Source organism: Cygnus olor, chromosome 6, assembly GCF_009769625.2.
Source record: "Cygnus olor isolate bCygOlo1 chromosome 6, bCygOlo1.pri.v2, whole genome shotgun sequence".
NCBI lineage: Eukaryota > Metazoa > Chordata > Aves > Anseriformes > Anatidae > Cygnus > Cygnus olor.
The window spans coordinates 30,069,699-30,091,535 of record NC_049174.1 but is presented as its reverse complement, the minus strand read 5'-3'; the positions used below and the strand labels follow the sequence as shown (position 1 = coordinate 30,091,535).

Sequence of the window (21,837 nt, the reverse complement as noted above, 5' to 3'; positions counted from 1 at the left end):
GGCGCTGCCTGGAGGGGAGCTGAGGCAGGGCAAGGGACCCGGGGTCTCCGTGCCCCCCCCCGCCCCGCTGACGTGTCCCCGTGTCCCCCCAGCCCCAGGACCTGGAGGCCCCCCCGGCGCACGCCTTCAAGATGACGAGCTTCAAGAAGGTGAAGGCGTGCGGGATCTGCCGGCAGGCCATCACGCGCCAGGGCAGCACCTGCCGAGGTGAGCGGGGAGGCGTTTGCACGCGTGCATGTGGCCGAGCGTGCAACCAGCGGGCGATGCGGTCCGGTTGCGCGTGCAACATCATCCCACACGTGTGTGCACAGGCATGCAGGTCTGCGCGCGCGCGTGTGGACGCTCGCACCCCCGCTGCCTGCTCCCCCCTCGCTTTGCTCGTGGCCGCTGTCCCCCGGCGAGGCCGGGGCGCCCGGTGGGACACGCGGTGACGTGTCCCCTCGCACGTGTGCGGTGACGCCGAGCCCCGTGCGAGGGGCGGCGGGAGGAAGCGCTCCCGGTCGCGGGAACAATGCGGCTTCCTGTGTTCCCTGCGCCGCAGGAAATGATCCCGGGGGGGACGGGGTCCACGGGACGCGGGGGGGGGGGGGGGGGGGGGGGCGTGCGGCCGGGACCACGCTGCGCGGGGACCCTCGCGTCCCCTCGGGGTGGCACGCTGGGGTGCACCTGGCTCTGCCGCGGTGGGGCTGACCCACCGGTGGGTTGGCGTCCTGCACGGAGACCCGCAGTGCGTGTGCACAGCTGCGCGGGCGTGCACGCGTGTGCGTGTGCAAGAGCTCACAAGCAGAGTTTGCACCACACGCTCTCCATCCGTGCCGCTTACCTCCGGGCACCGGGGTGCGCACAGGCACACGCGCCCCCGGCACGTTGTCACCACGGGGCTTGTGTCACACGCGTGGGGCGCATGTGTGCAGGGTTCGTGTATCTCTGTGGGTGCACGCGCAGACTCGGGGGGCTGGTGCGGTCTGTGCCCCCTCGTGGGTGCGACCCTGTCCTGCCCTGCACGTGGGGTCACCGCGGGCTGCCCCCGCGTGTCCCCTCTAACGCCCTCTCCCCTCCCGCAGGCTGCAAGCTCTCCTGCCACACCAAGTGCCAAGCCAAGGTAAGGCTGGCCCCCTTTTGTCCGGGGGGGGGGTCTGGGGGCTTGAGCCGGGTTCTGGGATCCATGCCGGCCACCCCCACTAGGTGGGCACCCGGATTGCTGCCTGGTCACGGCGGCACCGCTGTCACCAGTGCCAAAGCGGCGGCGTGCCACCCCGCTGCCCGTGCCTGCCCTGACATCGGGGCTGGGTTTTGGGCTGCGCATTCCCGAGCCCCCGGGGAGGGACGGCTGCCAGCCGGCTCCGGGGCTGGCATCTCTGGCGGGAAGAGGCTGGCGCGCCCCGGGCGGGCAGCGTGGGCTGGGACGTGCCCGTGCCCGTGCCCGTGCCCGGCCGGGCAGGGAGGGAGAGGATCGGCTCCGGAGCCCCGAGGCGGCCGTGCCGGGAGCTGCTCGTGCCAGGGGCCGGGCACGCGTGGCGCTTCGCAGCGTGCCGCGGCGTGGGTGGCACCAGAGCAGCCCTGGCACCGTGCTGGGGGCGCGGGGGGCTGCAAGGGAACCTTTGGGATGTGGCCGGCACCCCCCGGGCCCTGAGAGGGCAGGGCAGAGGTGGCTGGGAGGCTCGACAGGGCTGTGCCACCCTGGGGACCCTGCGACATCCTGGGGACCCTGCGTCACCCCAGGGACCCTCTGCCAAACGCCCTGGGGCTGAGCTGGGGAAGGCGGCTTGCCCTGGTGATGGGGTGCCATGGGGATAGGGTATGGGGATGCCTACAATACGGCACGCGGTGGTGGGGAGCATCTGCCAGCGTTCGCAGGCAGGAGGAAGTGTCTGGTGGGGATTCTCTGGTGTCTGATATGGGGTTGTGCACCGGCAGGGCGTTGCACCCGGGGTGCTGGCTCCGTGCGTGAGGGAAGCCCGCGGCCGGCTGCAGTTGGTTAGCCTCCGTCACCCTTCCCACGCTCGTCGGGGGCTGGAGCCCCCCCCCCGCGGGGGTGCTGCTGGGATGGGGGGTGCGTGTGTGGGGCCGGGGCCAGGGGCCTTCTCCGCAGCTCCGCTGGGCCAGCGCCCAGGGAGGGGCTCCTCTGGCCAGGCAAGCAGCCAGCTGACTCACGCCAGCTTGTTATTGTAGGGTCTCCAGGGAGGGAGCGCGTGGGGAGGGGGCTTAGCTCAGGGAGAAAACGGCCTCTTGTCCACCTGAAGCCCCTCGTGTTTAACCCCTGCACCCCCAGGATGCTCGGGGATTGGGGAAACCTGCTCCCCCCTCCGAGGTGCTTGGTGCTGCTCACCCCATAGCTTCCTCCTGCTGCCCTGGGGATGCTGCTGAGCTCGTGACCCCCCCCCCCCCCCCCCCCCCAGCTGCTCCTGGCCCCGCAGCCTGCCCTGCGCTGCGCTGCCTTCGCGGCCGCTCCCTGTGGTTTCCCCAGGGGACCTGCCCCGAGCCCTCCCGCTGCCCCCTGCCAGCACCGCTGGCTGCCTCCTGGCCCTGTTTGGGGAAAAACCCCGGCTAAAAACCCCAAACTGACGGGCTACGGTGGGAAGGGGGATGCGGACGTGCTGGTGGCACCGAGGTGGACGTGGGGGCAGCGGTGCCAGGCGAGGCTGGCGGGGTGCCCGCAGCCCGTGGGCGGCACTGGGGGGGCCGGGGCAGACGCACAGACATCATCTGGGAAGCACGAAGCCGTTCCCATGCCCATGTAAGGCCCTTCTCGCGCCCGGCCCCTCCGCTCGGGGATTTTTCCTTGCTTAGCAAACCTTCCCCCCTCGGTCTGAGGGGGACGGACGGACGGACACTGGCGTGCGTTCGAGCCCCCCAGCCTTCCTCCTCCACCCCTCCCTGCGCCAGGGTCCTCTGCCCAAAGTGGGGGGGCCGCAGCTTCCTTTGAAAAGTGGGGAAACCGAGTCACAGAGCCCAGCCCGGGTGGTGACCGGGCACGTGTGAGCCCCCGGGGTGCGTGGGTAGGTCCCGTCCTCACCCCCGGCTGTGGTGCAGAGGTGGGGGCCCCATCCCATGTGTCCCATCCAGCCAGGATGGTGCTGCTGGGGGGCGACCCCAAGATGCTGGGTGCAGGGGGGGCCACGCGTGCTCCCGGATTGCAGCCCCGGGGGATGTGCTGGCTCTGACAGGGGCTGGGTTTTGCCGTGACGCTGCCTGGGGGGGCTGAGAAAAGGCAGCGGTGGCGGGCCGCGGGGGGCGGTGGGCAGCACGCCTGTCCCGGTGGCAGAAGCCGGCCCACTGGTGCCAGTTTTGCTGGGGGACTGGGAGAGCTGCTGCCAAATCGGCCTTTGGGGGGGGCTCTGCGGGGTGAGCAAGGCTGTGCTCTGGGTCCTGGTGGAAGTGGGGGCCGGGCGGGGGGCTCGGTGAAGAGGGGAAACTGAGGCACGTGGCACGGGACGGAGGCATCGGCGGCCGCCTCGTTCCCCTTGGGGCCGGATCCTTCCCCGCTGGCCCCGCTCCAGGCCCGGCTTGTTTTCCAAAGTGCCCCCCACGATGGGGTGGGGGTGGGGGGGGGGGGAGGTTTGTCCATCATTAAACCGGGCGCTGGAGCGGGGCCAGGGCCGGGCAGCGAGGCGCGTCCTGGCCAAAGCAATCGCTCCCGGCGCCCGCGGCACCTCCTGTGCCCTCGCACGGCGACGGGGTCCTCGGCTGCGGGAGGGGGGACGCGGCGGGGACCCATCGGGGCGATGGGTGCCGTGGGGGGGCACGGCCGGACCCTGTGGCTGTGCCAGGCAGGGAGGACACGGGGAGGGGACAGCCGTGTCCCTGCTGCGGCACACGGCTGTCCTGCTGTCCTTCCCCCAGCCCCGTGCCTCGCTGCCTGCTGGCCGCGCGGCGCAGGGGAGGACGTGAGCTGGGCGTCCCGTCCCCGTCGTCCCCGATGCCCCCCGTTAAAAGCCACCCTGCCTCCGGGACAGATAATTAGCAACACCCATGGTCTCCACAACAGAGCATGGGGGAGGAATGCGGCAGGAATGTGTCCTTGGCCCTGGCACGGGCCCAGCCGGGGTGCGGGACGGGGGGCTGCGGGGGGCCAGCCCTGCCCTGCCGCTGTGCCAGCTCGTGTTGACGCAGCGGGTCCTGGAGGGGGTTCGGGTTGTGTTGTTTTTTTCTTTTTTTCTTTTTTTTTTCTCTTTCCTTTTTCCCCTTCTTTACGTCACCGCCAAAATATTCAGCCTCTGTCTCAGCTCTGGGGGGGGGGGGTCGGCTGTGCTGCTCGGAGGAGCTGGGGCCCATCCTGCACCCTCCGGGTGCTGAGACCGCCCGCGCTCACTGCACGGGGGAGCACGGGGAGGCTCCCCCCCCCACCGAGGGCTGGTCCCCACGTCCCCCTTCTTCTGCCAGCACTTGGGGTGGGGATGCTCCTCCCGGCTGGGTGCGCTCCGGGATGGCTGTTTTGGGATGCGGAGGAGCTGGTTCAGGTGGGGGTCCGTCACCAGGCCCAGGTTTCCCTGGGGGTGCTGGGGGGGCTCTGCGAGGCCACCGGAGACACTGGGCCGACTGCTGGACCCGTCCCCCCGTCCCGTGTTGGCTCCGGGATGTTTTCGGTGGCTGGCGGGGGACTGAGTTCAGAGACACTTTAAGGACTTCAGTGGCTGTGTCCTGTGAAGGGGACACGTCACCTCCCCAAGGGACAGCTCCATCGCCTCCCTGGGGACAGCTCCTGCAGGCAGGGGACAGGGACGAGCTGTCAGTGCCCTCCGCTCACCCCCTCGGATGCTGATCCTTTCCCATCTGGCCCCGGCTCTTCCCTCACTGGGGTTTCCCAGGGCCTGGGAGCTGCCCCAGGGCCGTGTCCCAGGAAGCTGAGATTTGTGCCGGATCCAAGCCGGGGTCCGTGCCCTGCTCCTGGGCTGGGGGCGTTCGTTGCTCCCCTGCCCCATCTCTCTGCTGGAAAACCCCCAGCACCCCGAGCCCTGCTCGGATGCTGCTGCCAGTGCGTGGGGAGATGCTCGGCGGAGACCCGGCTGCCTCTCCCTGCTCCCTTCCCACAGCTCCCAGGGGAAACTGAGGCACGGGGGTGCCGAGCACGGGTTGGGTTGGGCAGGATGTGCCGGGATGGGACCGAACTCACTGCGGGGATCCATCTTCTGCGGGCTGGTGGAAATCCCTCCAGTGACACCCGTCCCGTGCTGCCTGGCCGGGAGGCCACGCAGCCTCTCCGTGCCTCAGTTTCCTCACGTGCCGGGGGCTCGCTCCCTGCTTTGCAGGAGCACCGGGTGCAGGCGCCAGCAGCGGCTGTGCTGGGCTGAGGAGGACCAGCCCCGGCGTGGCGCAGGGGATGCGATCAGCGGGATGCTCGGGTCGGTCGTCCCGGGCGGTGCTGGCAGGCGTGAAAAGTTGTGGCTCGCTCCTGCCCCACGCTGCTGGACCCGGGGGGAGACGGCAGAGGGCGAGCCCCTCGCCGCCATCCCACCCCATCCCACCCCATCCCATCCCCTGGCTCCAGGCAGAGCCAGCCCTGGAGTTTTTTGGCTGGGCCCGCAGCGCGAGGACGGAAGTGCAAACAGGAACGGGGAGGTGTTGGGCGAGAAAATGTCAACAGTGCCGGGCCCGGCGGCTGGCTCGCGGCCCCCCCAGCCTGTTTGCCTTTCTGTGGGCCAGTACGAGGCGGGCTCGCCCCCGGCCCCGCTGCGGCTGGGGCTTCCCCGCACCACGGCCCCTCCGCGCCCGGGTGTCCTGGCACTGACCGCTTGCTCGCATGGCCGCTGCCAGTGCCCGTGGGCAGGGCTGGGGCTGAGGGGGACGTCGGGTGTGCTCCGGTTTTGGGACAGGCCAGGAGGGGCTGGCAGGGCTCCGTGTGCCACGGGACAGCGCAGCCAGCCAGGGCTTCCCCATCCTTTTGGCTTTTTAGTGCAGGGAGGGTGGCAAAGCTTTGCTCCCCCCCGCTCCAGCACCAGCGGGGTACCCAAGAGCCATTTTTCGGGCACCTCATCGTACGCAGGGTGGGGGACCGAGCTGTCCCCTGCCGGGGGGGGAGCAAACAGAAAGGCCCCAAGCCGGGCCCCATGCCCGTGCCCCTGCCACCCCTCCCGCCAAGGGCACGGGGACGCCACCGGCGTCACGCGGGGCGATAAGGCCCCGACCCCGCCGCCCGCCCGGGGCCCCTTGGCACAGGGGCGTGCGAGGCACTGGGCTGGGCTGCCCTGAGGGGGCGAAATTTGGATTTGGGGTTCGGTGCGGGGGGGGGTGTGTGTCCCCCCTCGCCAGCGCCCCTCACCCCGGACCCGGCTCCCGGTTGCCTTTAAGGGCGTTTTGGGGGAGGCGAGGGGAGCGGGGCTGGGCGTGTGCGCGTCCGACTTGGAGCGCGCCGGAGAGAGGGAAGAGGAGAAGAAAGAGAGGGAGAAGGGAGAGGAGGGAGGGGAGCGGTGGAAAAAGCCACCCGGGACCCCCCCCTCCTCCCCCAAGGCCGGGGCCAGCGCCCCAGGGCCCCCCAGCAGCCGGCGGCCTTGGGGGTACGGAGGGGCGAGGAGGGGGGGCTGGCGGGACCCCCCCCCCCCCCCGGCTCCCCTCCATCGCCGGGGTCCTGCCTGCGGGGAGCGAAACCCTTCGGCTCTCCCCCCCCTTTCCCTCCCCTCCCTCCTCCCTCCCTCCTTCCTTCCTTCCTTCTCCGGGCTTGTCCCGGGGAGGGAGGGGGGCTCTGCCTGCAGTCCGCCTTCACGCCTGCCCGCCCGGGCGACGCTGGGCTCCCGCCTGCCCCCGGCCCCCCCCTCCCCGGCAGCCCCCCCGGCCGCCCCCCGCGCCCCCCGGCCAGGTGAGGCTGCGCTGCCGTCCCTCTCGGATGTAGGCAGGCGAGACCCCGGATGGATTTCGGGAGCGTCATGAACCAGGTACAGCCGGGTGCCGTGGCACGGGGGTCCTTGCCCCCCCCCCTCACCCCCCAAAACCCCATTAGGGGGACAAACGCTGCGCGGGGTGGCATCTCCTCGGGGTTTGGGGGGGGGGCACGCGTGACACCCGTGTGGTGAGGGTGCTGCGTGGCTGGGGGACCCCATCCTGCGCCCCCCCACACACCCGGTTTGGGGACGCTGCTGTGGGTCGGTTCCCGGAGGGGGTCCCGCAGGGGGTGGGGGGCTCGGAGGGGGCAACGCGGTGCTTGCGGGGAGCAGCGTCAGGGGAGGGGGCCAGGGAGGGTGTGTTGTGCTGGGAGCGGGGCGGGGGGGGGGGGTCCATCCCGGGCACTCTTGCCCCCTCTCCACGGACGTGTCCCCACGCAGGCAGTGTGCGCCCGGCAGCTGTGTCCCCTTGCCGGGAGGGGGGACACGGGGTGGGCTGCGTGTGTGCTGGGACAGCCCGGCAGCGCAGGGGTTAATCCCCCTCCCCGTCCTCCTGCGGGACCGTCAATGGTTAAACCCCGGGTTAATGAGTGGTGAGGGGCCTGGGGGGGGGGGGGGGGGAACCCCACAGCGGCCTCCCGCCACTCCCCCCCGACGCCGCCCAGGCACGCAGAGGGTTAAATTCACCAGGGCAGGTCCCGGCGCAGATGTTTTTGGGCTGTGTTCCTGGGAGAGGAAACGGCCGAGCGAGGCATCAGCCGTTTTGTTTTTAAGGGGAAAACAACAAAAAAGAGAACTGCGCAGCCCCGCGCCGAGCCAAGGAGAGGGGCAGCGGGGCCGGGGTCCGTCCCCGGGTGTCCCCGGGTGTGGGCGGTGGGGACAGAGCTGGCAGGGGGCGGCAGTGGCTGCATCCCCCCGGGTCCTCCTGGAGGGTGCTGGGGTGGCCTCAGGCTTGGTGACGCATTTTGGGGTGCCGGGGGACCTGAGCACGCGCCCCGTGTCCCTGCAGCGCGGTGACATGGGGAGGGCTGCGCTGTCCCCACGCTGCCCGCTGGGGCACGGCGCTGCCGGTGGCCCCCTGCTTGCCCCACGCCTCCCTGGTCACCGCCACCCCGCCTGGAGCCCGTGGCCACCCCCGTGGTGGCACCCCCGGGGGACGCGAGCCCCCAGCCTCCGCTTTGGAGCCCAGCCTCCCTAAGGCAGCCTCTCCGCTGGCCCCCCTGCCAGGAAGGGCAGGGCCGGCGGTGACGCTTCGTGGGGCTGCTGGCCCTCTGCCCCGCTCCTCGGAGCTGCGCTCGCCCGTGTCACACGCTTTTGGGGTCCCGAGCCTCACCTGGGGCCTCCCCGCAAACGCCGAGGGCTGGTGGCTCTGTTTGCACCCCGGCTTGTTCGGGGGAGCAGAGCCGGAGGGTTTGCCTGGTGCCACCCTCCCGCTGGCTTTGCCATGCCCCGTGGCCAGCCTCGTGCGCCCTGTCCCCGTGGCACCGCAAAACGGTGGCAGCTGTGTCCCGTCAGCCCCGTGCCACCCCTGCAGGAGCAGGGCAGAGCCCCCCAGGTGGCGCAGGAGGGGACGGTTTTGGCACGGATCGCAGCCCCACGGGGACCGGCGGGCGTCCCCCGCTGGCCAGTCCCATGCGGGGATCCACTCAGTGACCAGTCCTGTGCCGGGATCCCTGCTCTGGCCAATCCCGTGTGAGTATCGGTGATCCGACCAATGCCACGGGGGGATCCACGTGCTGACCAGTGAGGATCCACCCGCCGACCAATCCCCACGAGAATCCACTCGCCGGCCAATCCCTGCGAGGATCCACCTGTCGACCAATCCCCACGAGAATCCACTCGTTGGCCAATCCCGCGCCAGGAGCCCCGCGCAGACCAATCCCAGCGAAGCCCCCTCCGTCCCAGTCGATCCCCGGGGCCGGTTGGGGTCCCTGGGGGGGGACGAGGGCCCTGGGGTCCCCCTGCCCTGGGGGCTGGAGCCGGTGCGGGGCTGGGGACAGCGGGGTCCCTGCACGGGGCACGGTGACCCCACTCCTGTCCGGGGTCCCCGTGCCGGGGCAGGTGGCACCCGGGTGATGGGTGTCCCTCGGGTGGCAGCACCCACGGGTGGCAGCGCCCACGGGTGGCGGCCAGGCTGGGAGAGCGGCCACGGGATGGGCGCTGGGGACGCAGCCAGGCAGGCGCTGGCCTGGCGGGCCGGACGGTGCCGAAACGTTGCCTTTTTAGGTGCTGGAGCACAGCACGTCCCTGCCCGTGGCCGGCCCCGTGCCGAGCCCGGCGCCCGCAGGAGGAGGCAGAGCAGGGCCGGCCCCGCTCCGGGGCACGCCAAGGTGCCTCTGCTGCGCTGCTGACCCCAAAGAGCCCTTTTTCATCCCAAGCAGGGCCAAGGACACAGCTTCTCCCCCTTCCCCCAGTCCGGCCGCTGCAACCCCTCGGCCAATTGCTCAAACCCCTTCGGAGCCAGGAGCTGCCCTTATTTGGGTTAAAACCAGCTATTTTGGTTCAATCAAAACCAGCCGGAGTTGGAGGCCCCGCAACTTTCCCGCACATCCCCTTCCCGGCTCCGTCCCCCCACCCCCACCAGTGACATGCCACCGGGAGCCCCTGGGGCTGCCACCCTCCCTGACCCTATCGCCACCTTCCTGGTGGGGACACTGGGGCAGGGTCCGTCCCGGCTGGGCTCAGCGCCGTGGGGCGGCTGCGCGGCGTCCCAGCAGCTCTCCGCTGCCTTCCCTTACATGGTCCCCTCGGGTTTGCTGCCCTGAGCCACCGCGCTGCCAGGGGACGAGGACTTGTTGCCACGAGGGTGTTTACGGGGACAGCGCTCGGAGGTGTTTGTTGGAAATAGCAGAGGGCGGTGGGAGGGGAGGGATCCTGCGCCGCCGGCGTGGTGCTGGGCAGGGAGACGCGTGCAGGGCGCACGTCCCCGCCGTGAGCTTAACCAGGCGCCCGCGCGTCATCGGGGTGGCTGGCGGGCCCCGGCTGCAGCGGGGCGGCTGGGGATGTCCCCGGGCTGTGCCGCGGTGCCACGGCTCTTGGAGCACTGCGGGTGGTGTTGGAAGTCACTGCTGTCCCCAGGGGAAGGGCGCTGCTGGGGTCATGGGGGTTTGGGGTGGCTGTGGTGGGGTGCTTGGGGACGGCGTCCCCTTGCCTTCGCCCTGCGCTGTGGTCAGTGCTCACGCTTCCCCTTTGCCTGGGCGTGGGGTGAATCCTTTCTGTTTCCGATCCCACCTTGCAGCTCCTCTTGGGTTTTAGTGGCCTGAAACGAGGAGGCGTGCAAGGGAGAAACAGGACCAGGGCGTGCGGGTGCTGCAAGGGATTCACCCCGCAGCGAGCCTCCGGGCTGGGGATCGGAGGAGAGCACTTCCCTCCCTGGGTACCGCCAGCATCTCTTGTGCAACGCGGCCGCGGGGACACGGTGACGCCCAGCCCGTGGCCTCTGCCCTGCTTCGGGAGCGTCTGACATGGGCGCTGCCGTGCCTCGGGGCCGGGCACGTGGCGGGGCCGTGGCACTGGGAAGGGGATGCTCGGAGGAAAGCCTGGGAGCAGCGGGACCTCTGCGCTCCAGCGTCCGCCCAGCTCCTGACTCACCCCCAGCTGCCGGCCAAACCGCTCCCGGGGCTGCCGGCACGTCCTGCCCGCAGCCAGCGGCTTTGCAGGACCCGGCTGAGGGGCAGAAACCCGAAAAGCAGCTGAGCACTTGCCGTGCCGGGGTGCTGACCCCCCGTTCCTCAGGATCCCCCTGCAAGCGGTTGGGTGCAGGCGCCCCGAGCCTGGCACAACGGGGTGCCCGCAGCGCACCGCGCCCAGGCAGGGTGGGGCTGGGCCGGGGGGGGAGCGTGGCTGGAAACATGCCGTCCTCCCGCGGGGGACTTGTTGCATAAACAGGAGATTAGCTGCGGCGGTGAGAAACGCACGGTGTGAAATTTGGGGTGGGAGCAGGGAGCGTGGCGGGGACCGGGCAGGTGACCGGAGGGGTGCTGAGCCCCGGGTCGGTCCCCTTCAGGGGTGGCGGTGCCACCGCTCTCAGCCTTGTGTTTAGGGGAGGTGATGCACAGCTGGGACGTGGGGTGACACAAAGCTCAGGTGACTGTCCTAGAGAGACAGAGGTCCCCTGCGGGGTGGCACGGCACTGGATGCAAGGGGGGAGCCTGGGTGACGTGGGCTGGGCCGGCTCCTTGCCACGCATCCTCCGGTGCCACCCCAGCGGTGTCCCGTGGGACAGTGAGTGAGCCACTGAGTCACCGTCCTCTTTGGTAACTGCACTTCCCACCCTCTGCCCAGCTCTTGTGGCTCCACGGGAGGGGACCGTCCTCCCCGTGGCCCCGGGGCTCTGCTCTGCGTGTCTCCAACGTGCCAGGGAGCGCACCGGGGCGCGCTGGCTCCCGCCGCTGCTCCTGGCACCGCAAGGGTCAGCACCGGCCCGGATATCAGACGGCTCGGGCTTGTTTATCAGAGCTCCTGGGGAAGGGAAAAACAAAAACCGCCACCCAAAGGAAGGGATATGCGTCAGCGATGGGCCTGTGTAACCCACCGGCAGCTGGGCGGGCTGTGCCGCGGGCCGAGGGCCAGTGTTTGCCCGGCCCCGTGAGCGGTGGCGCAGCATCCTCGCTTCCCGCAGCCCGGCCCGGGGGGACCCCCAGAGTCACCACTGGTGTTTGCTGCGTGCCCGTGCCAGGCAGGGCAGAGCGCCGGGTGTCCCAAAGGCGTGAAGTTTCTGCAGATGTTGTGACAGCAGGCGGCTATGGATGCAGGGGGAGCCCGTTGGCACTCCCCAAGTGCAGGATGTGCTCTGCGCCCAACCCTTTACGAGACATCAGGGAGCCCACACGGGCCGTGTTGGAAACTTGGGCTGGGCTGGTTTTGCTGCCCGGCCTTCACCTTAGAGGAGAGGCCGGGTCTCACGGCGGGGACCTTTAGGAAGGGCTGCGACCTGGGGGGGCGCAGGGCTGGGGGTGGGCGGCCGCCCCGCTGCTCCTCGTTCCTCGCATTCCTGGGCAGGGCTGTCGGGCGGAGGGGTCGCGGTGGCGGGAGCCGGGCGGCAGGAATGCAAACACCGGCGGGGGGAGAAGAAAGGCGGCTGTGTCTGCTGCGGCCGGGCAAACCTGGCCGGGGGGCACGCGAGACCCCCCTACCTTTCTCCCCCAGCCCCAGCAGCAGGGGACGTGGGGGTCCCTGGGGATGGCGGTGGCCCCATCACCTGCATGGTCCCCAGCGTCTCCCTTCGTCTCCCCGACAGAGGGACAGGACAGACAGCGAGGGGCAGGGGGATGAGGGGACGGGAGCAGGGCTCGCTGTTGCCAAGCCCGGCTGAAAGCTCAGCCCCTTGCTCGCAGCCCCGCTGCCACCAGTTCGGGTGCCTTGGGGACAGGAGGGATGCTTCTGTGCGGCTGGGTCGGGAGCTCGGCTTCTGAAGGAAGGGCTGTGCTGCCTGGCTCGGGGTCTGCTCTCTTCTCCTTGAACCCAAGAGCTCGTTTTAGCCAAGCTGGAGAGGGGCAGAAACTTAAAATGGTGTTAGGCTCCTGCCGTCCTCCTAAAACTGCCTTTCTGGGATGAGAGAGAGACAGGCGGTGTTGGTGCCTCCTGTGAATGGGAGGAGAGGTGCCGGCTGAGCACAACCCCATATTAGTCATCAGAGAATCCACCAGGGCAGGGAAGTACGACCACGGACACCCCCTGAAGCTTCTGCAGCTGAAGGAGCATCTGGAGCCTGAAAGCTTGGTGCGGAAACCAGAGGGCGGGTGGGCATGCGCCCTACCTGTCCTCAGTGCCCTTGTGTCCCGTGGCGGGGGGAGCGGAGAGGCTTCCCCCATTCCCCCCATCATCTGCCTCGGGAACTGGGGCTCTGGGGGGGCCGGGGTGTGGGGGAACCTATGTGAGCATCCTTTGGGGGGGGGGGTGTGGGGCGCAGCGTGGGGCGCAGCGCAGCCCCGTGCCGGCCCCGTCCACGGCGGCTCGCTGCCGGAGAACATTCCAGGGAGGCTGGCGCGGGGCCAGCGCCGCGGGGCAGGGAAAGGGGCCTTTTATGGAAGCGTTTCTGCATTAGAATAAAATCATAATAATAATGCGCAGGGGAAGGGAGCGGGAGGAGGAGGAGGAGGAGGAGGAGGAGGAGGAGGAGGAGGAACCCCTGAACAAAACACGAAGGCGGGACGGGAACGGTCTGGCGGCTGGAGAGGGAGGGGGCACCATTAGGATCTGGCTGCTCAGAGTGGGGTTTTGCCCCAAACCTGCTTTTTGCAGCCCGTGGCAAGGGAGGAAGAGTGGGGTGCAGGGGGTCCCCATGCCATGGTGCTTGGGGACCGGTCCCTGCGTGGTGTTGGACGTCAGAGCTCATCACCTCGATGCATCAGTGCCTGGGACGGGGCAGGGTGTGGCTTAGTGGGGTCACTGCTCCCGGGGACACGTGTGGGGAGTAGAGGGGACGAGGTGCCCCGAGTCACAGCCTCTCGCCACCACCAGCATCCCCAGGCCTCCACGGGGCTGCAGCGGCTGCTCGCGGTGCTCCCGGCCCCAACAAACAAGGCGCTGCCTCTCCCAGCGCGGCGTGCTGCTGCTTCCCAGCGCGCTGGGGCGCACGCAAAACCCAAGGTTAATTGTCAGTAATTGCCGCTGGTAATTAAGGTAACAATAGCTGGGCTGTTCATCTGGCGTCTGCAGAAGCGCTCACGAGGCCGGGCTGGGTTTTGTTCCAGGAGCTTGGAGCTGCTGCCATCAGCCCCGCCGTGCCCACCTGGGGCTGGGGCTGCCCGTGCCTGGCCGAGGACGCGTGGCACAGCCACCGGCACAGGGCGTGGGGTGTCCCCAAGTCCGCCCCTGTCACATGGGAGCCCAGCCGTGACCTCGGGACAGTGCCTGTCCTCCTGCCTGGGGTGGCAGGGCCATGGGCTTGGTGTCCCCATCGCTCCCTGTTGGGTGCTGGCTCTGCCCGGGGGATGCTGTGCCCTGTCCCCTTTCCGTGCCGGGTGCTGCGGGGATTAATTCGTGCCCTCTCTGTTCCCTTGCAGGCTGCCACCCCGTGCTCTCCCGCTGTCAACTATGAGCTGGTAAGTGCCCCCTGCCCCACGTGGAGCCGTCCCCGGACCCCCGGAGCTGGGGCTTTTCGGGGAGAGGGGCTGGCACAGGTCCTGAGGAGGACAGGCGGGTGGGACGTGACTGGCCTGGGCTCTGGTGTCCCCTGGAGCCGGGGGCCTCCCCTCCCAGCTTGGAGCCGGGGCGGTTTCTTGCACGCCCGGAGATGGCTCTAGCAGATGTGCCTTTGGCTGCGGGCGCCCAAGGCCGCACGTTAGCATCCCTTGCTATTGTCACCCCCCTTCTTTTGTCCCTCCTGGGGCTGTTTATGAGCAGACGGATGTGCACAGAGCTGGACGGAGGCTCTGGGGCATCTGGGGTGACATGAACCCTTCCCACCCCAACAGCCAGTCCCCCCAGCATGGGGGGAGCAGGGCTGCAGCCATGCTTCTTGCCATGCTGTGCCGGGCACGGCAGGGCTTTGGGCAGCCTGGCATGGTGCCGGGTGCCTGTGCCCCCCAGGGGCCCCAACCGGGCACCCCGTGGCACAGAGGATGCTCAGCATGGCCCCCTGCCAGCTCACAAGGGCAGCACGTGAGCTGGGCCCCGCCGTGGTTATCTGCCCTGGGTTTAATCTCCGCCTGCACCGCCTCGGGCACTTATCGTTGGCAAAAACGTGTTGGCTTCAAGCTGGGACCGTTACTGCGGCTTGGGGAGGAAATCGAAATGGGTTTGCCCCACTGCCAGGGCTGGGAGTGGCAGGGCTGCCCCCTGCTCAGCGGGGAGGCACAGCCCAGTCCTGGGGTCTGCTTTGTGCCACTGGTCCCAGGACCGAGACCCCCGTGAGCTGCCCAGCTGGGTCCTGTTGCTGTGCCACCCCAAGCACCCCAAACAGCGGTCTCCAGGCAGCGGGATCTGTCCCCTGCCCCTATACTTGGGGTCTGGACACTCCCCTCCCCTGGCCCCAGCCCCTTTTCAAAGCTCCAGAGGCTGCAGGAGACATCTCACCAAACCTGCCCCTTCCTGAGCATCCCCTGCCGGGGACCCTCCCTCTCCTCCCACAGCACCACATTTATCTCAGGGAGCTGTGCAGAGGGGTGGCCCGTGGCCAGGCAGAGTGCGGGGCTCGTGCCATTGTTTTCTCCGTCGCATCGTGGCCCTACAACGCCCAGCGCCTGCTTTGGGGGGGCACGGCTGAGGCTGGGGGCTGCTTGTCTTGTTGCAAATCACCGCAGCGCTCCCGGCCCCCCAGCGGGTTGTGGGGTGAGGAGGGATGTGGGAAGCATCCCTTTTGGGGGGTCTGGCCCTGGGGGATGCAGAAGGGGTGTTGGGGTGTGGGTGCCACAGCGGGGCTGGGTGCTCTCCATCCGTGACTGCAGTCCCGTGGGGGACAAGCCGCTGCAAGGCAGGGGGGCAGCATCCTCGAACCCCATCAGGGCTCTGCGTCGCCCCAGTGCCACGCTTGGGTTTCGAGGGATTCCCGGCTTTTAGGAAGAACGGACACGTTCTTCCCACGGGGGCGCGGGCAGGGAAGGAAACAGCACTGTGGAGCGCTTCCTAGGAAGGGCCAGAAATAGCCAGGGGGAACTTCTGACCCCGGCCTCCACTCGATATGTGTGTGTGCATGCGTCTCTCACCCTCTCTCTCCCATTCTCTCCCTCTCTTTGTCTCCTTTCCCTCGTTCCCCCCCTCCTCCTGCCTGTCTGCCCGCAGCCGTCCCCAGGGGAGAGCATCACCCAGCAGGCGGACATCCCGGTAAGTGCCCTGTGCCGGAGGAGGCTGGCCTCCTCCTCGAGACATTGCTGGGGATCTCTCGTGCCTGTCCTCTCGCCGCAAACCATCCCGCTGCCAGAACCCCTCAACCTGCTCCCGAGGCCCCCCCAATGCTGCCGGGACTCCCCAGCCCGGGGCCGTGCCGAAGGTTAAGGGACGTGCCCGGGGCGAGCGGCGGAGGCGGTGGCAGAGCCCGGTGGAGAGGCCCTGGAGAGGAGGCCAGGGCTTTTGCCGCAAAGCCGGCTTTCCTGTCCAAGAGCTGGGGATACGTTATTTAATCTGTGGACATGAAATTGCTAAGACAGTGTAGACAAATGCCCTGCCAAAGTCAACGCAGACGGCTTCCCCCTGCTCGCCTGCCTCCGCGCGCACCGGGGCTGGGATGGAGCGGGCCCCGGTGGGGGCGGAGGACGGCGGTTGCCGTGAGGAAGAGGAGATGAAAGCCTTCCTCACCTGGGAGGCTGCTGTCCCATCCCTGTGGTGGTTCGGGTCATGTCTCCAGCCCTTGATGAACAGGAGAGAGAGAACCCACGGCTGGGAAAGTCCAGTGGGGAGCCAGGAGCCCTCTTTGCCGGCTTTGCTTCTCCTGGGGAGTTTCCAGGTCTTTCTGCCTCCTTTCTTGTGGCTCATGTCCCCCTGCCAGTGGCTGGAGGCAGGTGGGACCTGTGGGTTTTGGATGGTGCCAAGAGCCTGGGGACATGCAGAGGTGACAGAAGGGGGAGGCAGGTTTGGATGGGGACCCCAGGTCCCTGCTCCTGAGGGTCTCCGCGGCACCAATTGCACCCAGCCCCACCAGCAGGGCTCAGTAACATGGGCACCCACAGGGGCTCGGGCAGGGATGCTGAGCCCCCAGGCAGCTCATCGAGGAGGCCGTTGGCCATCCCAGGACTCCCACAGAGCTCCACCGGGCACTGTGACCTTGACGGGACCGGCTGGGGACGCAGGAGCCACAGCGGGAGGTGATGTTGGTTGCACGCCGCCAAACCTGCCCCGGGCTGGGTCGTGCCCCGGGACCCCACAGGGTGGGTGAAGGCTGTGCTGCCGTGTCCCGAGCTGGAGCTGCAGCCCCCCAGAGGGTGGTGGCACATCTTGAAGCTCTGCATCCACCAATGGATGGGGTTCGGGTCCTTCCCAGGACTCGGGAGGTGCTGCCCATGTGAGATGAGCCTTTAAAGGACTCCTGCTTGTTAGCGGGAGATACTAAAACTAATGAGGTGTGAGCGTGTTTTCCCTTAGCGGTTTTTTTTGGAAACCCTGCTTTGTTTTTCGGCTGAGGTCATGAAGTCGCCCAACAAACCGGCTGCAGATGAAATTCTTGAGGCCGGAGAACATGCATAAATAGAAGTTTCCTGCTCTGAGAGCTCAAACATTTCCTCCCGGCGTTCGGCGTGGTGGAGCCGGGGCCAAAGCAAACGGCGGTGCCTGGCCACGCGAGCCTCCTGTGGGCTGCAAGCCTGCCCCGTCCCCTGCTGTCACCTGGTGCCATCGCACTGTCCCCATCGTGCCTGCTGACCCTGCTCTTTGCTGTGTCCGTGGCAGGGATGGCAGCGTAATGGGGTGCTTGGTGCCACCGGGATGCCCCCAGGATGGGACTTGGTGACAGCGGTACCTTTGGGCATTGCAGGGCACTGTGCTGGGGATGGATGCACCAGCCTTAGCATTGCACCTGGGGACGTTCGGCCACTCCAGAGCCACGGCAATAACTCGCTTTTCCTCTCTGGTTCTTTAGGACACCACGAAATCCCCCAGGAGCGGGCAGTCACGCCGCAAAACATCCAGGTAGAGTCCACGTGCACCTCATGGACCACATGGGGATGGGGACCTGCGGTGGCGGGGACACAACGACACCTGGGAGCAGGGAAAAACCCACGGGAAGCCCGACCCCTGCGTCCCCACCTGTCCCAGCCCATGCCCCTTAACCCAAGTGGCCGTGCCGGGTGGGGAGTGTCACCGTGTCCCCTCGGTGCCACGTCCTGACGGCGGTCCCCTCCCTCGCCCAGGAGCATGAGCGTGACGGCGGCGATGGAGAGCAGCTGCGAGTTGGACCTGGTGTACATCACGGAGCGCATCATCGCCGTCTCCTACCCCAGCGCAGCCGAGGAGCAGAACTTCCGCAGCAACCTCCGCGAGGTGGCCCACATGCTGAAGTCCAAGCACGGGGACAACTACGTGGTGAGGGGCCCTGCCCGCCTGGGCCTGAGGTTCTGCAGGGGATAGGGTGCTGCATCCTCGCCTCTGGCTGGTCTCGACCCCGGTGTGCTGAGCCGGAGAGGGAGACTCTTTGCACTGAGGTGGATGTTTTTTTGTGGGAGGGTTACTGGGGAGGAAGGTGTTCCCTCACTCTGTCTTTCCTCTTCCCTGTAGCTTTTCAATCTATCCGAGCGGAGACATGACATCAGCAAGCTTCACCCCAAGGTGGGTCATGCCTGCGGGGAGCAGGGGGCTTTGGGGGCTGGGGCAGGGGGGGAGGGGGCAGAGAGGGCACAGCTCGGCATGGTTGTGACCCCTGGCTGTGTCCCCCCCCCATTCCTCTCCCAGGTGCTGGATTTCGGGTGGCCCGACCTGCACACCCCGGCGCTGGAGAAGATCTGCAGCATTTGCAAAGCCATGGACACATGGCTCAACGCGGCGGGTCACAACGTGGTGGTGCTGCACAACAAGGTGGGCTGGATCCCGTCCCCAAAGCGGGGAGGGACATGGGGGGGGGGGGGGGGCTGCAGGGCTGGGGCTGAGCACGCCAAGGGTTGCAGGGAGCCTGTGGTTTGTGGCTTGCTGTGCGGGGGCCAGCATGGTTGTGTGTGTTTATGTGGGATGGAGTGTGGGTGCTGATGGGTGTCGCCACCCTCATGATGTCCCTTTTTGCTGTCACAGGGGAACCGCGGCCGGCTGGGGGTGGTGGTGGCAGCCTACATGCACTACAGCAACATCTCAGCCAGGTGAGAGCGGTACCTGGCCCTGGGGCACCCTGACCCACTGCCCCCAGGTGGGGACAGTGCCAGTGTCACCGCCTCCCTTTTCCACTCACCTAACCCTCGTCCCCACAGCGCCGACCAGGCTCTGGACAGGTTTGCCATGAAGCGCTTCTACGAGGACAAGGTGGTGCCGGTGGGACAGCCCTCCCAGAGGAGGTGGGTCCTGGCGTGTGGTCACAGCCCGGGTTTTGCCCCGTGGTTGTGGCAGGGGGGCCGAGGGCCCTGCCCCGCTGCGGCACGGCCCCCGACCTGCCCGTTCCCCCTGCAGGTACATCCACTACTTCAGCGGGCTGCTGTCCGGCAGCATCAAGATGAACAACAAGCCCCTCTTCCTCCACCACGTCATCATGCACGGCATCCCCAACTTCGAGTCCAAAGGCGGTACGTGCCCCTAGCTCCCCCCAGCCCGGCCCCGTGCAGCCCCCTTGTTGTCCAGGGGCGACGTTTCCCACAATTTCCCAGGCCTTTTGAACCCTTTCCCTCTCCGGTTTTACCTTCTCCCATTTAGCAATGGGGTTTGGGCGGGAGATGCAGTGCCACCAGGGCTCTGGGAGGGGATGCCTTGCTTGGGGAGCGTCCGGCTCCAGCCCCCAGCCCCGCACCGGTCCTGCAGCACCCAACCGGGCTCCGGGGGCTCCCACCTTTCCCAGCCCCATCCAGCCCCGAGCATCCCTTTCTGCCCACCCCACCGCAGCCCCAGATGTTGCCCGCGGCTGGCGGCCCCACCGGTGCGGGCTGGCCGAGGCGGGGAGCGGCTGTTTGCCTTGGCTCCTTCCCTGTTTGGATTTCTACCCCGTGACTAATCCCTGCCCCGGCCCCTCCGCCCCGCCGGCTAACAACGCGCCTTCTCTCCCCTGCTGATGTCTTCCAGGTTGCCGGCCCTTCCTGAAGATCTACCAGGCCATGCAGCCCGTCTACACCTCGGGGATCTAGTAACTATCCCTGCCCAGCTCGGGGGGGGGGCTCGCAGCTGGGGGGAGATGGGGACATTCAAGACCAAGTCCCCTGTGGTCCCAGTGCTTAGCCCTTTTGGTTCCCCCTGGCCTTGGATGACAAAAAAGAGGCTCCCGGTTTTCTTAGAGGCTGTAACTGGTTATACTGGGCCATACTGGGCTGGCCTGGGCCGTGTTGCTTGGGGGGGGCTGTAGTGACTCTGCACATCAGCAGAGGGAGCCTGGGGCTGTGCGGAGCCTGGGGCTGGGGACACCTCGCCCTCCCTGGGGACACAGAGGCGTTCCTCCTCCCGCTGGCCAGAGGGATGCTCCTCCTGCCCCGAGAGCTCCCGTGGGGCTACAGACGGATGTGCCGTGACACGAGGCACCCTCCCAGTGCTGGTTCTCCCTCCCTATAGGAATCCTATAGGGCTGACACCCTGCCAGTCCCCCATCCTGCGTCCCCATCCCTTGGGTGTGGAGAAGATCACTGTGAAGAGCCCCCACAGTGGCCTTCCTCTTCATCCCAAGGAAGAGTTCCCCACAATTTCACCTCCCCACTATTTACCCCGACACCATTTCCCAGTGCCGCCACCCGGGGCAGGGTCTGTGCCCCCATTCCCAACCCCACCAGCCCCGGGGTCCCAGGGAGCAGGCACAGGAGAAGGCAAAGGAGCTCATTTCCCCAGCTGCCCGCGTCCCACTGCGGGTCCCCCCAGCACCTGGCCCCACACCCAGCCTGCAGCGGGGCCCCCTCAGGGGGAGCAGAGCCCCTCGCCTTTGGGGTGCTCCCACCTCACCCCCTGAACCGGGATCTCCCTTCCCTGCCGGCCGAGCGCCCCCATTAGCCGAGATTTACTGCCACCCCAGCCTCGCCTTTCGGCTTTTAATAGACTGTTTATGGGACGCCGGTAATAAACTCCAGGTTTATCTCGCCTGTGAAATCCAACCCCCTTCTCCCCGTGTCCCCCAGCGCCAAACGCTGATGCCACCGCTCGCAGGCAGCCCCCCGGGGTGTTTGTGGGGTGCAGGAGGGGAAACTGAGGCAGGGGGGCAGCGCCTGGGACGGAAGGGGCAGGAGGAGGCAGGGTGCTGTGGGGTCTCTGCGCCGCTGCTCGTGTCCACATGCCGTCCCTCTCCGCAGCAACGTGCAAGGGGACAGCCAGACGGGCATCTGCATCACCATCGAGCCCGGGCTGCTGCTGAAGGGCGATATCTTGGTAAGGAGCCCGTCCCCCGCTCGGCCTCCCGGTGCTCCTCGTGTCCCGGGGGATCCCGGTAGCTGGAGGACTCGTCCTTATCTCTGCTTCTCCCGCAGCTCAAGTGCTACCACAAGAAGTTTCGCAGCCCGACCCGCGACGTGATTTTCCGCGTGCAGTTCCACACGTGCGCCGTGCACGATCTGGACATCGTCTTTGGCAAGGAGGACCTGGACGAGGCCTTCAGAGGTAACCGCGCTGCCCGCCGTGGCGTCTCCCTCCTCCCTTCTGCCACTTTTCAGCTCCTCCTGCGGCCCTGAGGCTGCTCCCATTGCTGGGATGTCTGGGCACCCCGCTGATGGGGAGTGCAACCCATCCTGACTGGTGACAGCATCATCCCAAATCTGGGCATCGTTGCCCAAGGAAAACCTTTACCAGCTCCTGCCCCTGAGCTGGCCGGGGCAGCTTCGGGCACATTTGGGGTGCTCGTCCGTGTGTGGTTGGTGGGACAGATGGGGATGGTCCCTTTGCTCTGCTCTCTCCCTGCCAGATGACCGCTTCCCCGAGTATGGGAAGGTGGAGTTCGTGTTCTCCTACGGCCCCGAGAAGATCCAAGGTACGGCCGGCTCACCCTGCGAGGAGGACTCCCTGCCCCAAAAAGCCCAGCCCTAGGCACGCTCTCAGTCCATCTGCCTGTCCCCAGGCAACCCCAAAAGCCCCAGCCAGCAACGTACACCTTGTCTGTGCGTCCCGATGTACTCCCCAGCCCATCCGTCCCTCTTGGTGCCCCCATTCCTATATTTATACCCTGGGTGCCCCTCCAATTGTCTCCCAAATGCGGGAGAAAGCCCCATCCGTGACGCTCCTGCCTTACCCCACGTGCCTCCCCCTTTTTCCCTCGTCCCATCCCACCCATGCCGTCCCGACCGACCGTCCCTCGTCCTCCCAGGCATGGAGCACCTGGAGAACGGGCCCAGCGTCTCCGTGGACTACAACACCTCCGACCCGCTCATCCGCTGGGACTCCTACGAGAACTTCAACATCCAGCGCGAGGACAGCGCCGAGGGAGCCTGGGCCGAGCCGCCGCTGCCTGCCAAGCACCTGGAGAAAGGTCAGGGCCGCGGGTGGCTGCCGG

At 67.9% G+C, this 21,837-nt stretch overlaps 1 protein-coding gene across 1 annotated transcript in view; it reads left to right on the top strand.

The window, feature by feature from the left end:
- Positions 1-21,837, top strand: part of TNS1 (tensin 1) — a 57,027-nt gene that overhangs the window by 5,017 nt on the left and 30,173 nt on the right. Inside the window, 16 exon segments of the mRNA XM_040560821.1 lie at positions 93-207; positions 1,065-1,102; positions 13,823-13,861; positions 15,540-15,581; positions 17,329-17,378; positions 17,600-17,771; positions 17,964-18,014; positions 18,138-18,260; positions 18,471-18,535; positions 18,644-18,727; positions 18,840-18,952; positions 19,443-19,503; positions 20,648-20,723; positions 20,822-20,951; positions 21,253-21,318; positions 21,652-21,813. Of these exon segments, the coding sequence (XP_040416755.1) occupies positions 93-207; positions 1,065-1,102; positions 13,823-13,861; positions 15,540-15,581; positions 17,329-17,378; positions 17,600-17,771; positions 17,964-18,014; positions 18,138-18,260; positions 18,471-18,535; positions 18,644-18,727; positions 18,840-18,952; positions 19,443-19,503; positions 20,648-20,723; positions 20,822-20,951; positions 21,253-21,318; positions 21,652-21,813 (1,387 nt within the window).